The 13844-nt window shown below is 36.1% G+C and overlaps 1 protein-coding gene across 4 annotated transcripts in view; it reads left to right on the top strand.

Annotated features, from left to right (window-relative positions):
• The window catches only part of CHD2 (chromodomain helicase DNA binding protein 2), a 115638-nt gene that overhangs the window by 37005 nt on the left and 64789 nt on the right, over positions 1 to 13844 (top strand). For all 4 annotated transcript variants that reach the window (XR_001137471.1, XM_012643753.1, XM_012643751.1 and 1 more), the window contains 9 exons: positions 470 to 603; positions 1456 to 1681; positions 3018 to 3118; positions 4096 to 4140; positions 4309 to 4487; positions 6458 to 6582; positions 10602 to 10818; positions 12688 to 12777; positions 13632 to 13822. Coding sequence is in view for 3 of the 4 variants with exons in the window: in XM_012643753.1 (XP_012499207.1) it covers positions 470 to 603; positions 1456 to 1681; positions 3018 to 3118; positions 4096 to 4140; positions 4309 to 4487; positions 6458 to 6582; positions 10602 to 10818; positions 12688 to 12777; positions 13632 to 13822 (1308 nt within the window). In the remaining variant the exon portion in view is untranslated. The remainder of the gene's footprint in view (positions 1 to 469; positions 604 to 1455; positions 1682 to 3017; positions 3119 to 4095; positions 4141 to 4308; positions 4488 to 6457; positions 6583 to 10601; positions 10819 to 12687; positions 12778 to 13631; positions 13823 to 13844) is intronic.

Below are 13844 nucleotides of genomic sequence, written 5' to 3'. Positions count from 1 at the left end.
TAAGTTTCATATTCTTGTTATTGGGAGACAAAATCCAGGGTTGAAGAATTTAATCTTTGAAATATTGCTTCCCTTTAGCCTGATGAAATAGTAGCAATTTTTTTCTTTCAGTATGCTTTTTCTTTCTTTGCGGTAGTTTCCTTGTTTACATAGTAATAATCTGATACTAAAAAATGAAAAAATAGGAGGGCCCTTGTAGTTTTCTGTATCTTGCTTACACAGCATAAATATGTAGTGTTTTTAGTTTGAAATAGGAGTTAGCCTTTTTGCAGTTACCTATGAGCACACATCAGTAGCTTATGTAGGGAAGAAATAAGCTTTGTGCTCACTGAATGGCAAATCTGTAAAACAGCATGTTGCAACCAAAAGGGTATGGTTCCTTGTTCTAGTGATGTTATGTATGGAAGTGTTTAATTCTGAAAAGATAAGTTTATTTTTAGATATTTATTCAGCATTATTCCTCTTGCAGTTACAAAGAAGATGATGACTTTGAGACTGACTCAGATGATCTTATTGAAATGACTGGAGAAGGAGTTGATGAGCAACAGGATAACAGTGAAACTATTGAAAAGGTCTTAGATTCAAGACTGGGAAAGAAAGGAGGTAATATATATTCGGGAAGCAAATTGCTGTTTGTATCTACTCAATAAAGTTCAGATTTTAAGTATTTTAACTCTTCTGTGATGAATTTCAGTCCACTCATGTATTCATTGTGAAATGAATCTTCATGTTTCAGAGCTGAGTACAAAGGAATGTGTCCAATATGTCTTTAAGATTTTAAATTAAGCTAGTATAGATAACTTAATGTTTCATAAAGCAGTGATGTAGCAGAGATGCCTGCTTATTAACATTAACCAAATCTACTTTTAGTTGTTTATTAATCTTCTGAAAATACCAAACCGGTTACATACTATTTGGATAATAGAGTGAAGATTTTTTTTGTATCTAATTTAGATGTCTCATAACTTAATTGCTCCAAAGTAACCTTTCCATAAAGGAAATATCAACATAATACTTAATTCCTTTCCTTTGTCTTTTTTGTTTTCTCATTCTGGCTTCACTTGAAGTTAAGAGAGTTAATAAGGAACTTTAGGTGAGGGGACATTTGTTGGGGGAGAGTATATGTTGATTTTCTATTCTTATTTTTGGAGAGAAGGAGTTATTTTCTGAGTTAGTAAGGGACCAAAACAAAAGGATGTTGCTGCTTTATTTTTATTTTGTATGGAGAAGGAATTGCTTTGATTTCACCTGAAAATTTTGGAATACAATAAAAATTGGGTTTACATTTTTAAAATATTTGAAATTATTGATCGAATGAGTACTTATGAGTTTCTGCTTATTTCAAGTAAAGGATTTTGGTGCTTCATCCAAAAAGAGGCTCTTTAGAGAATTGCTTACTTGGGAAGCTTTTCAATGTCTAGTTTAATAACAAAGTTTAATTTAATCCTTTTATAGCCACCGGAGCTTCTACTACTGTATATGCAGTTGAAGCTAATGGAGACCCTAGTGGTGACTTTGACGCTGGAAAGGATGAAGGTGAAATCCAATACCTCATCAAGTGGAAGGGTTGGTCTTATATTCACAGCACATGGGAGAGTGAAGAATCCTTACAGCAACAGAAAGTAAAAGGCCTAAAAAAACTAGAGAATTTCAAGAAGAAAGAGGATGAAATCAAGCAATGGTACATTTTCCATCATGGATTAAAAAAATATATTTTGCCTGAGAGAAGGGATGGTTTTTTAAGTAATGCACGGAGAACACGGCTGTCTAGGATCTCTTGAGTTTTTGCCTTGATCATCTGAACATGAAGCCATTTACAATTCTATTTTATAAAATTGTGACCTGAAGACCGTATATTTTTGTATGTGGTTACCAAGTCTTTAGAGTTAATAATACTAACTAGCTCATTGAGCATTTTCCACACATTATCTCTTTAATCTTCAGAATAAACGCATGAGATTTGTACTGTTGTTACCCTGTTTTATAGATGGGAATAGTGGACCCATCTCTCCAAGTGGACCTAGGATTTGAATTCTGGCGGCCTGACTCCAGAGTGCATTTCTTAAACACCTTGCTATTTTCCTGTGGTTAGGCTGGGATAGCTTAAATGCGAAGAGTTAATATTCTGGAATTCTCTATGTTATGATACACTTACAATTAATGTTGGTTTTACACAATTTGCAGAAATGATATGAAAGACATGATTAGATAACTTCTAAAACTGTTATAGTCCGTTGTGTTTTTAGTTTACTTACAGCTTTTGCATGCATTAGGTTGCATATGAGAAATATGTGGTCCTATAGCACAAAGAAAGTTAAACTGAGTAATGAGATACCAGATTCAACCTGAAGATATACCTGTCAGTGCAATGTGATCAGGTAATTTTTGTTTCCGGAATATGGACAAATGGTTCTAATTCTGGTTTTACTACTATGCAAAATGTGCTACTTTAGTAAATTATATATTTTTCCTTTGACTCCAAACCAAAAATATGTACCCCTAAGGTAGAAGACTAGGTTTATAAAATAATTAGAAATTTGAAATCCTCTGAAATACAGTAATATGTAATAGCAAGTTGCTGTTACTTTCCTTTTAAAGATTTTTGGTACTAAGAGTAACTAGTTTTCCAAAAACGTCATAAATCAATCTTGATACATAAACTCATACATTTATGAGGAAAGGTATTTTTTTTTTAAATCTGGAAGATAGTTTTGTTGTCCTGATCTGTTTAGCTATATGAATTTATCACATGAAATACTTACTTTTAGGTTTATTCTTAGGTATAACACATTAGAGGGACAAACAACTAGTATACCTTCCTGTGAGTCTAAGGTTTTTAGTGTTTTCTAAAAGTGTTTTTTTTGTAAAATCTCTGGCCTAATTACTAGTAAAAATTACTAAAGGGACAGATGGAAGTTAAAAATAGGTTTTTCACCTTTGACTTTTGCCTTGATATGTTGTTTATGGATCCCTAAACTCTAATTAGGATTTACTTTTTTTATCTGTCTTCCATCCAGGTTAGGGAAAGTTTCTCCTGAAGATGTGGAATATTTCAACTGCCAACAGGAGCTGGCCTCAGAGTTGATTAAACAGTATCAGATAGTAGAAAGAGTAATAGGTAAGTACATGGAAACTTATTTTAGCCATGTTTGAGCTCAAGGAATACTGGCTTTTGCTCTTTGGAGTAATGTAAATTAAAAAATGCATTACTTTTTGAGACGAGGCTGATGCCTCGATTTATTTTGAAACAAAAGCTAGCAAGATATGCTGGTAAATTTGGATGTGGAGGATGAGAGAAAGAGGTGTTAAGGATAATATAAAGGTTTTTGGCTTGAGCTTATAGGAGAAGAGAGATATTATTTACTGAAATGGAAAGATGAAAGGAAGAGATGATTTTTGTAGTGGAAACCAAGAGCTTTGTTTGATATTTGTAAGTTTGATATATTTCTTAGTCATCTAAGTGGATGGTATTATGAAGTCTGGAGCATATGTAAGCCTGTAGCTTAGAACTCAGTCTAGGCTGGAGATTTATATTTGGGAATTTATCAGTGTGTAGGTAGTATTTAATGCCTCAGATTTAACGAGATCATCAGAAATAGAGTATACATGGTGAGAAGAGGAAGTGTGAGAGCTTTTCAGCTTTTGGAAGTCGGAAATAAGCCAGCAGAGGAGACTTAGAAAGAATAGCCAGTGAGATAGGAGGAGAGCTGAGAGGGAGTGGGCTACTGGAAGCCAGATGATTCACATGGCCGAGAAGGAGGGAATGCTATTAGTTAAAGGACCGTGAGGACTGAGACTTGGTCCTTGAAAATTTGGCAACAGAATGACACTGGTGAAGGGATCTGTGGAGTGATGGGGTATAGGCCAGATCAGGGTGGGTTCAAGACAGAAGGAGGTGAGTAGTGAGTGTAAATAGCTCTTTGAGGGAGTTTCATAAAGGTGAACAGAGATTCAGCATATTAGCCTGAGAGTGATTTATTTTTTTAAGATGTGAGATGGTAGAATATATATGTATTCTTATTCATAGAACCTAAAATCTCTCTTTTTTTCTTGGTTATAGTTATAACTTTTCTGTTTTACTTTGCATTTGTTTAGCTGTGAAGACAAGTAAATCTACATTGGGTCAAACAGATTTTCCAGGTAAGCAAGAGATCTTATGTATAAACGTTTAGCATTTAAGAGCAGTTCATGTTTTGCGGATTATTTAGTTTTATCACCTGGTGTTTCATTGGTTATGCATAAAACAGAACATCACTTCCCATCTTTAATTGACAGTTGTTGATCTATAAATTTCTGTATACAAAATAGCTCATAGTCGGAAGCCGGCACCTTCAAATGAACCTGAATATCTTTGCAAATGGATGGGACTGCCCTATTCAGAGTGTAGCTGGGAAGATGAAGCCCTGATTGGAAAGAAATTTCAGAACTGCATCGATAGCTTCCACAGTAGGAACAACTCAAAAACCATCCCTACAAGAGAATGCAAGGTGTGGTGATCGTTGGCTTTTGGTTTTTCAGGGGAAAGATGTATTGATACAAAGGGTTTGTCACATAGATATTGAAAAGAGAAAATATTACAAAAGTAAATGATGATTCCTATTTCGAAGTTAAAAAGGATGACTTAAATGTGACATTAAAGAAAATAAAGCAAAAAGAGAAGATGAATTGTATAGTGGCTTTGCTGACTTCTTTAATCTTATAATTTACAGAATTAGAAATAGACTTATTGTGGAGAATACTTGAAAGGATTTCGGCATTTTAAAAGAGAAAAGTGACAGGAAAAGAGGGAGTGTCTTTGACTTCTAAGTTAGAAACTAAATATATAAGCTTATTTGCTAGATTGGCTGTACAAATGCTTTTCCTTAGAATTTATTCCATCTGGAAAGTGCTGTGCTTGGGTCTTCAAATTAATAAAAGCGTGTATCAGACATGGGCTCTGTCACTGAGAGGTTGATGTTCAAGTTAATGGCACCAAAATTCTATCTATGGAAAGTACTATGTAACTGCAGGTCACACAAGTGTGATAGAGAATATGTGGTCAGAGAAATACACAGGTAGAGAAGGGTCTGCGCTCCAGTGGTCATTTAAGGGGTTTTAAGAGCAAGCTGTGGTGCTTGCACTGCCCCTGGCCCTTCAAGGATGGATTGGTTCTGCTGGATAGACAGACAAGAGGGGGCCCAGGGTACGGGCCTCCTGTGAAAGGTATCAAGAGAACGATTCTTTTAGTGCAATAGGAGAACTTTCAGACCCCGGTGGTGGAAAAGGGGGATAATTGGTGAGTGCATTGAGGTCAAAGTGTGTCTTGACTACCTTGAGGGTTATTTTGACTTTATCTTGTGGGATAGAGTAGCAGCAGGATGAAAACAGTATTTTATTTAGAAAGCTTCATCTAATGGCAGTGTGTTGGAAACTCTGGAGTAGGTAATTATTAAAGCCAGAAGGTCCAGCCAGTAAGATGTCATAGAAGTCCATGAATGAAGAATTAGTGAGAGTTCAAGCTCTAAGTAGCGTAGCGCTGGTGTAGAAGGATTGGATGGGAGAACAATTATGGGGTAGGTTTGGCAGGAGTATATGGATGGCTGGTTTTTGGAGGGTAAGAGTGAGGAGTCAGATTCTGTTCACTGCCAGGTACTCTGTCTCACAAGAGTGCTGAAACCATCAGTAACCTTTCAAATACTCTTATTAGGATGATGCTTCTCATAATAGACTCCGTAGAGCACTAATCTTCAGAGAGATGCTCCCTGTAAAAGGACTTCTGTGGCGAAATAACTTTGGGATGCATTTCTGAATGAATTTTTCCTGGAAATTTACACTATAGACATACATGTTAGACTTTGAAAAGTCATGAGTAAAGAAATTTGTATAACTTTGATCCGTTGTGTCCCAAACTGATTCAATGGCCACAGAATCCACCTTTTGTGCAAACCATAGACACTTGGCCTTACTAAAATGCTATTCTTCAAACCTTTGGAGGTGAAGACCTTCCCTTCAGAAAACCAAACTCACACAATTGGGGATTTAAGGTAGGTGGGCTGTGTTTCAGAATTTGTACAAATCCCATTGTGGTAAAGTTCAGCTGCAGTTAGCATATGACGGATTTTTGCAGAGGCGGTGTTTTGTAGTGTTTAGAATAAGATAAAGGTAACTCTGTGAGAATAGGAGACTCTTACTGCCATACTGTAGAGAAGATATGAAAATAAAGTGCTACTTAATGATGTTCACAGGCTTATTTCGGGAAAGGAGGAAGTTAACTAAAAAGTATTGTATTTTAGGATGAACTCTGGCTTTGGGAATATAGACCATGAAGAAAGTGGTGCGTGGAGGTGGTGTGGTTTATGTGTGCAATTTAAATTTTTACACTTTGGTGCCGGGTATGTAAATTGTGGCTAGCATTTTAACATTAAGAGCAGGAAGAAAATTTTCTCAGACCTGGGCTTTGTCAATTTTTGTTTATCAGGCCCTGAAGCAGAGACCACGATTTGTAGCTTTAAAGAAACAGCCAGCGTATTTAGGAGGGGAGAATCTGGAGCTCCGAGATTATCAGCTAGAAGGTCTCAACTGGCTTGCTCATTCCTGGTGCAAGTAGGTAGAAAAATATGTTTGAAGTTTTCTTTACTGTTTTTGGCTTCGTTATTGTTAGACACAAAGATTTACTTCTTCATACTCTGTATTATAGAAATAAAATCATGTGATTGAGAGAAGCCCCTCTTGGGAGTTTTTATGTATGTGTAATACCATTTTATTCTGAAGTAAAGAGTACTTTGTTATTTCGATATTTTGGGGGTAATTTGTCATAGCCAGAAACCTGCATCTGCATCATAATATGTTACTCATGAGTGTAAACAGCAAGTTAATTTGCCCAAATCTTTAATGTGGAAGGAGTTAGTTATTCTTAGAAGAAAATATCTTTTTTGCATGTGTTTTCTTTCTAGGCCAGGGAAACCTTTAGCTTAACTTCCTGTGGTATTGCTGTAGAGTGTGTGATTTCACATCTGTATAGGCTGTCCTGGGTAGAGGAAGGTCTCTGATGGTTGATCTTGTGAAAGTATCCTTACTCCTTAATCTTGGAAAAAAAAAAAAAAAGAGAAACAGATGAGACAATGATAGCTCTTGAGGGGTAAAGGTACTTTAGGGCACTACTTACACACTTCATTCTCCAAATTCAGTCACAAATTCAAGCAGTTCCTAATTGCTAAATGCCAGGGACCCATCCAGGCCTTGAGAATTTAACAACAACCCCAGACAGCCATGATTTCACTGTCCTTACTGAACATAACGGTGCGAAAAGTACCTTTAATGCCCACCTACATATTCCTTTCCCTGCATGCAAACTCTTCATTTCTTCAGTGTTTTATAGTAAAAGCAAAATCTTTATTTCAGAATTAAAGTGCTATCTAAAAATAAAAACACGGATTTTTTTTTTCAATGCCAAAAAGACTGTTTCTAGCTACAGAGGTACATTTACAATGACTGTTTCCCAAGTGAACCATCTACTACTCTTTGTACTGTAAAATCTAATACAATATTTAATATTCAATTATGGAAGTTATAAGTATCTTGAGAAACTTCATTTTGTATGACTGAGGATATAGGCCTGATATAACTATTCTAAATTGCTTGAAAATGATTTTCCTTGCAGAGGATAGTGGGACCCTATCCTTCCTAAAAGTTAGTTAAAAAGCTAGATGAGGCCAGGCGCGGTGGCTCATGCCTGTAATCCTAGCACCCTGGGAGGCCGAGGCGGGAGGGTTGCTTGAGCTCAGGAGTTCGAGACAAACCTGAGCAAGAATGAGACCCTGTTTCTACTATAAATAGAAAGAAATTAGCCAAACAACTAAAAATAGAAAAATTTAGCCTGGCATGGTGGCGTGTGCCTGTGGTCCCAGCTACCCGGGAGGCTGAGGCAGGAGGATCGCTTGAGTCCAGGAGTTTGAGGTTGCTATGAGCTAGGCTGATGCCACGGCACTCTAGCCAGGCAAGACAGTGAGACTCTGTCTCAAAAAAAAAAAAAAAGCTAGATGAACTTTAAGAAATTGTATAATTTAACCCTCTCATTTTATAGTTGAGAGTTCTTAGGAGCAAAGGTGCCATGTACCTTGTCTAAAGTCACAGTTTCCTTGTACCATCTTTGGCTGGCATTCTTTTTTTTTTTTTTTTTACTTTAAACTGAAGAAATAAAAGTTAACTTAAAAGAGCCCAAGCACAGCTGTTACGCCCTGGTCACAGACATGTTACATTAAGTAATGTGCTGTTTTGATCTGGTTTCAGAAAAACAGATGAATCAATTCACATCTACTTTAGTCTTTATATGTAGATAGTGGCAGTTTGCTAAGGGAGAGGAAATCATGTAGAAACCAAACTCTGCTTCCTCCTCAATAGTGTGAAAAGGTGAGAGAAATGAGAAGGAAATTATTGTGTCTAACTAAATTGTACAGAAAATTAGGTGTACCTGAGATTTATAGAGGTATGACTTTCCATTCTCCCTTTCCCTAATGTGGTCTGCTTTGTTCTTTGCTGTACTTTTCCCCTCAAACTAGCCATTCTGTGGAACACAGAATGTATTTTTAAAATTTTTTCTCTCGTTTTGGTGAATTAAATGTTCTGTTTTTCTAATCAGTTAGGTTGCCTTTACCTTGTATATTACTTTTAGTTCCCTCTGGCTCACTGAGTGTGTATATTTGTATTTGTGCAAACCTTCAGTGGCTTTTAATAATGAACCTTTTAATAATGTTTGCAGCCTTATGTCATACATGTGTTCCTAATTTCCTGCCAAATAGACTATTTTCTTTTCTTATACATATTTAGTTAAAATAGACTAGACATAAACCAAAAAGAAAAAAAACATATGGATAAAGTGTCACTGTCATTTTGTTTGCAGGGAGGAATGCGGAAATGGAACAAATTACCAGGAAAACATGTTAAGACCCTCCCAAAGTAGCTAGGTTACATAATGTTAAAATTCAACTGCCAAAATTAAGTATTATCCCACTTAATGTACAAATGAAAAAAAGGAGTCAAAAGTTTATCCTGTTTAGTGTAAGAATTTTTACATTAAATATATAGCAGTTCATTTGTCAGAAAGTGATACGGGCATCCTTTATAAGAAAGAAGTTTCCATTAAGCATTGACTGGGAAAATCTCAAATATAGCTAAGCAGCTATGCTATACTTCAGTAGGTACCATTCACTGGGCTAGTGTACATTTCAGTTTAATACAGAACTACATTTTGGGTTTTAGAAGGGCAGCAATAATTATATTTTGGCTTTTAGTCTAGATGCTTAACATTGTTAAGGTGACAGTTCCAGAATATTAAGTGAATATAGTTAAAATTTAATGACAATCATCACAATCTCTTGCAAACTACTATATGCGCTGTATAATGCTTATGTGGAATGAAACCCGTGTTCTTAACTGGTGTTTTACACATACACTCACACACACACAGAACTAAACAAGGCTATCAAAGGCAGTCATTCTAAATGTACTATGCTAAAATGTTATAAATACAAATGTACCATAGAACTAAAGTAATATGAACAGCACTACTCATTACCTAGGTTTTCTCACAAAGCTAAGCCTGTATCAGTCATCCTAATCATAATGACTTGTAAAAGCATCAAGTTTCCAGTATAGAAACTATTCTAGGAAAGTTGGTAAATCTCTTGAAAGTTTTACATCTGTAAAACCAGGATAAGGCTATAATTATCTTGAAATCTAAATAAGATATCAGATGAGACTATAAGATTCCCAGCCATAAAATTGGCTGTTTCCTATTTCCCAAATATATTTTCCTAACTCTGGTCATTTCTTCAATTTTTTTCTTGTATCTGGAAAATTTTCTCCTATGAATATCCTGTTAAAATCCAGCCTGTTTCCTGGAGTATTATTTCTCAGACTGTTGTCCAAGGAACACTTGAATCAGAATCTCCAAAGGTGCTTGTTGAAAATACAGAATCCTGAGCCTTTTCCCACATACTCTCATTCAAGTAGGTCTAGGGTGGGGTCCACAAATCTGATCTGTAGCCTACTCCCGCTTTAGGTTGTAGTGTATTTAAAACAAGCCCTATGCACCTATGCATGTAGGTCTAGGGAATAGCGTATATAGCATTAAACAACGTAGTGGCATGCAGTAGGAAAGGGAGGGTAATTTGAGCAAAGGTATGTGACTGGGCAGGCTATAGGGCTTACTAGCGGTGGATATAGTCAGTTTGCCTATGCTTTCTCTATCGATTGATCTCAAGGTTATGTGCTTGTCTACACCTTTAACAAAACCTCCCATCTCTATTATAAGGAGTAGCCTATGGAAGATAATATAAAATGCCTAAATCAAGGTAAATAACATGTTGTTAGTAGGCTCCATAGTAATCCAAAACTTGATTATACTTAGATCACTTGTTCTGCTATTTATGGCTTCTACTTTCTTCCTGATGTAGGAGGCTTAAGTAATTGCAGATGAGAGAAAATACCTTTGAGGCTCGCAAATGATGCCTTGCTTGGCTGTCGCCATGAAGCACTGGTGTCATTGCTATTTGTGCGTGTACTGTTTTTTGGTGAACTAACGATTTTTTGGTTTTTTTTTTTTTTTTCCTTTCTTTCTGCAGAAGTAACAGTGTAATCCTTGCTGATGAAATGGGCCTAGGAAAGACCATCCAGACCATATCATTCCTCTCCTACCTGTTCCACCAACACCAGCTGTATGGCCCCTTTCTTATAGTCGTCCCTTTATCCACCCTCACCTCATGGCAGAGGGAGTTTGAAATCTGGGCACCAGAGATTAACGTAGTGGTTTACATAGGTGACCTGATGAGCAGAAATACGGTGTGTAAACAAAAAGAGTTGGGATAGAATCTGTGTTATAAATGTAATTTGGAAATTGACTTAAAGCCTTTAGTTGAAATATTAGTAAAGTCTTTAGTAAAGTTATTATTCTGACACTGTGCTATGTCTCCAATATTAGGAGATTTGTGTGTTACAAAAATGCAACTCAGGTATTTTTTAACAAATATGTTTACTATTTAAAGAAAAGCAACAGCAATATATGAATGGGAATCTCTTTTAGGTGGATTGCAGTATTTTTTCTTCTCTCTGTCCTTTATACTTCTAAGACCACTTTATGTAGTGTTAGAAGATGGAGTTAATACTTTGTGTAACATACTATTTTTGTTACTTGAGCAGAGAGATATTACTAAAAATAATCGAAGCCTTAGAATTTATTTCCCAATCTCTTAAAACAGATTACATAACTTTTTAAGAAAGGAATTAAAAGTAAAGGAAAACAAACCATTTTATGGCTGCGGAAATGAAAATTATTTGCCTGTTACCAAACTTCAGTTGGGCATCATGAATTTAAAACACAGTGACTTAGGTTTATCTTTGTTTAGCAAGTCTTTTCTTGTTACAGACTATTCTATGAAGCACCTACTATATATATGCCAGACATTGTGTGGGTGCTTATGTATATTACCTGTAATACTTATGGTAGTCTTCAAAGTCGATGGTATTTTTTCCCAACTGACTGATGAAGAAATTGTCTCAGGGAGTCTAACACCTGTCCCTGGGCCAGCTAGAATGTTGCAGAGCTGGGATTGGGACACTGGTGTATCTGGTCTAGAGCTTTGTTCTCTCACCACTGTATACGTGAACTGTTTCTGGGAAATTGCTCTTAATAAGAGCAAACCATCAGGAATCTTCAAATATTAGGTATCTGTTATAATCACATTTTCATGCTAATTCAAATTTATTTTTATTAAATACTTTCATTAAAATTGGCTATCTGAAACCCTGGCAGATTTCATTGCCCTCATTTTGAGTTTCTAAGAATATAATAGTTCTTAGTCTTGTTGATTCATTTGTTAACCCTTAGAGGAAAAAAAAAAAGACTTTAAAAAAGTATGCTTCCAAAAGTGAAGGCAGATAAAGCAAGTGAACTCTGAAAAATTGTGGAGTCATGGAAATTTTGTTTGTAGTCTCCAGCACTCCTTTTCTTTGTTCTTTTTTCCCCACTTGGTGGCGATCACCTGCAAGCACTCAGTGTCCTGTTCTCCAGTTACTAACTTGACAACCAAACCACAAGAGCTTTGTCATGAGCCTTTGTGTTTGCCGAGTGTCCGGTTGTACTTCAGTGCGAATGTGTTAGTTTTTGTGTTCCTTTACACTGTTATTATTTTATATTATTGAGTTATATTTTGATCCTATAAGCCTCCCTTTCCTTTTTCTTGGACACATTTCTCTCATCTATGATTAATGAACTTTCTTACTGAGCTAGAGGTTGGAATTTGTTTTACTTGTTAATAAATGAATTTTTCTATTCAAAAGGTAAACAAATTACATGTTTTTAAGAAATTTCTAGGGATCTGGGAGATCTCTAATTTAGTTCAAGTCACCAGAGTGGTGAAGTGACTTTTTTGCTGACAAAATTCATTTTCTTGGTCACATGTGTCTCTGGGGGCCAATTTCTTTGAATTCTGGCAATAAGGTTTTTGCTGCTCAATGGTCAGTGTTTTAATTCTGACTCTTACACATACTTTGGTTGCTTAGGTCAATTTATTTAATAGAATATATGAGATATTCATTAAATTCTAATCAGATTTATTTTTTTATTTGGCATGTTTCTATTGCATCTATTACAAGACTTATATAGAAAGGTAGAAGTAGAAATTATGTCTTAATTACCATCTTCTCTTATAGATACGGGAGTATGAATGGATTCATTCCCAAACCAAAAGGTTGAAGTTCAATGCACTTATAACAACATACGAGATCCTCTTAAAAGATAAGGTATGTAATTGGTAGCTAAAAGGCTAAATTTTGTCCAGTGTGACTTGTCCAAATGGTAGAGTCTGTACCTCCCACCTGCCATGTTATTTTTCTTTCTTTATTAAAAAAGCAAGCAAATGAACAACCAAAAAATTCCTCAAAGAGTATTAAGGTTATAAATAGAAAACAGAACCTTAGAGTTGAAGGGGACCTTAGGTCACCTAGTCCAATTGAATTAAACAAAATGAAAGGGTATTGAGGCCAGTAACTTACCTGGGATTATGGTCAGTTATTGGAAACTGTGCTTGAATGCCATCTCAGGTTTTTCCCATCATATCATTGTTAAGGCATTTCTCCAGAACAGATGATGTGAATGGTCTCTGTGAGGAGGACAGAAGCTCTTTAAAAATATCTCCTTTCTTCAGTTACTAAGAAATATAGGTAGGTAGGTCCCACTGGTAATAAGTGCACACAAGTTTTGGTGTCTCTTGATGTTTCTGTGCTTCAGGGCTGGGGTGGAGAACAGACAAGAGCAGGATCTTAATGAAGGGGAGAATACACATCATGTGGGTTTTGGTTTTGTTTTGTTTCTGCCCAGCATACCAATTTTTGTGTTCTTGCTCTGGGGCATGCAGTAATACCTTGTGGAAGAGGCCTGCCTATACTTTTAGACGATGATGTAGTCTTTTGAATAGACTCTAATTTGGCAACTAGCAGAATAAACAGAAGAGTCCTAATATATATTAAGTCAGTGAAGAATAAATGTGTCTATGTATACCTTTGTGAGGGTATTTGTAACGAGATAATTAACACTTGAAAGCACTTTTGGGATCCCTTCTGACCTGGTGGCTCCTTCTGTTTTGTTTTTACTTTAGACTGTGCTGGGCAGTATTAACTGGGCCTTTCTGGGAGTGGATGAAGCCCATCGGTTGAAGAATGATGACTCTTTATTGTATAAAACTCTGATTGATTTCAAGTCCAACCATAGGCTCCTGATTACGGGGACCCCTCTTCAGAATTCCCTCAAAGAGCTCTGGTCCTTGCTGCACTTTATTATGCCGGAGAAGTAAGCTCCTTCCTGTGTATTT

The sequence above is a fragment of the Propithecus coquereli genome, unplaced genomic scaffold (assembly GCF_000956105.1).
Source record: "Propithecus coquereli isolate 6110/MARCELLA unplaced genomic scaffold, Pcoq_1.0 Scaffold20, whole genome shotgun sequence".
NCBI classification, from domain to species: Eukaryota; Metazoa; Chordata; class Mammalia; order Primates; family Indriidae; genus Propithecus; species Propithecus coquereli.
This window is presented reverse-complemented; position numbering and strand designations above follow the sequence as displayed.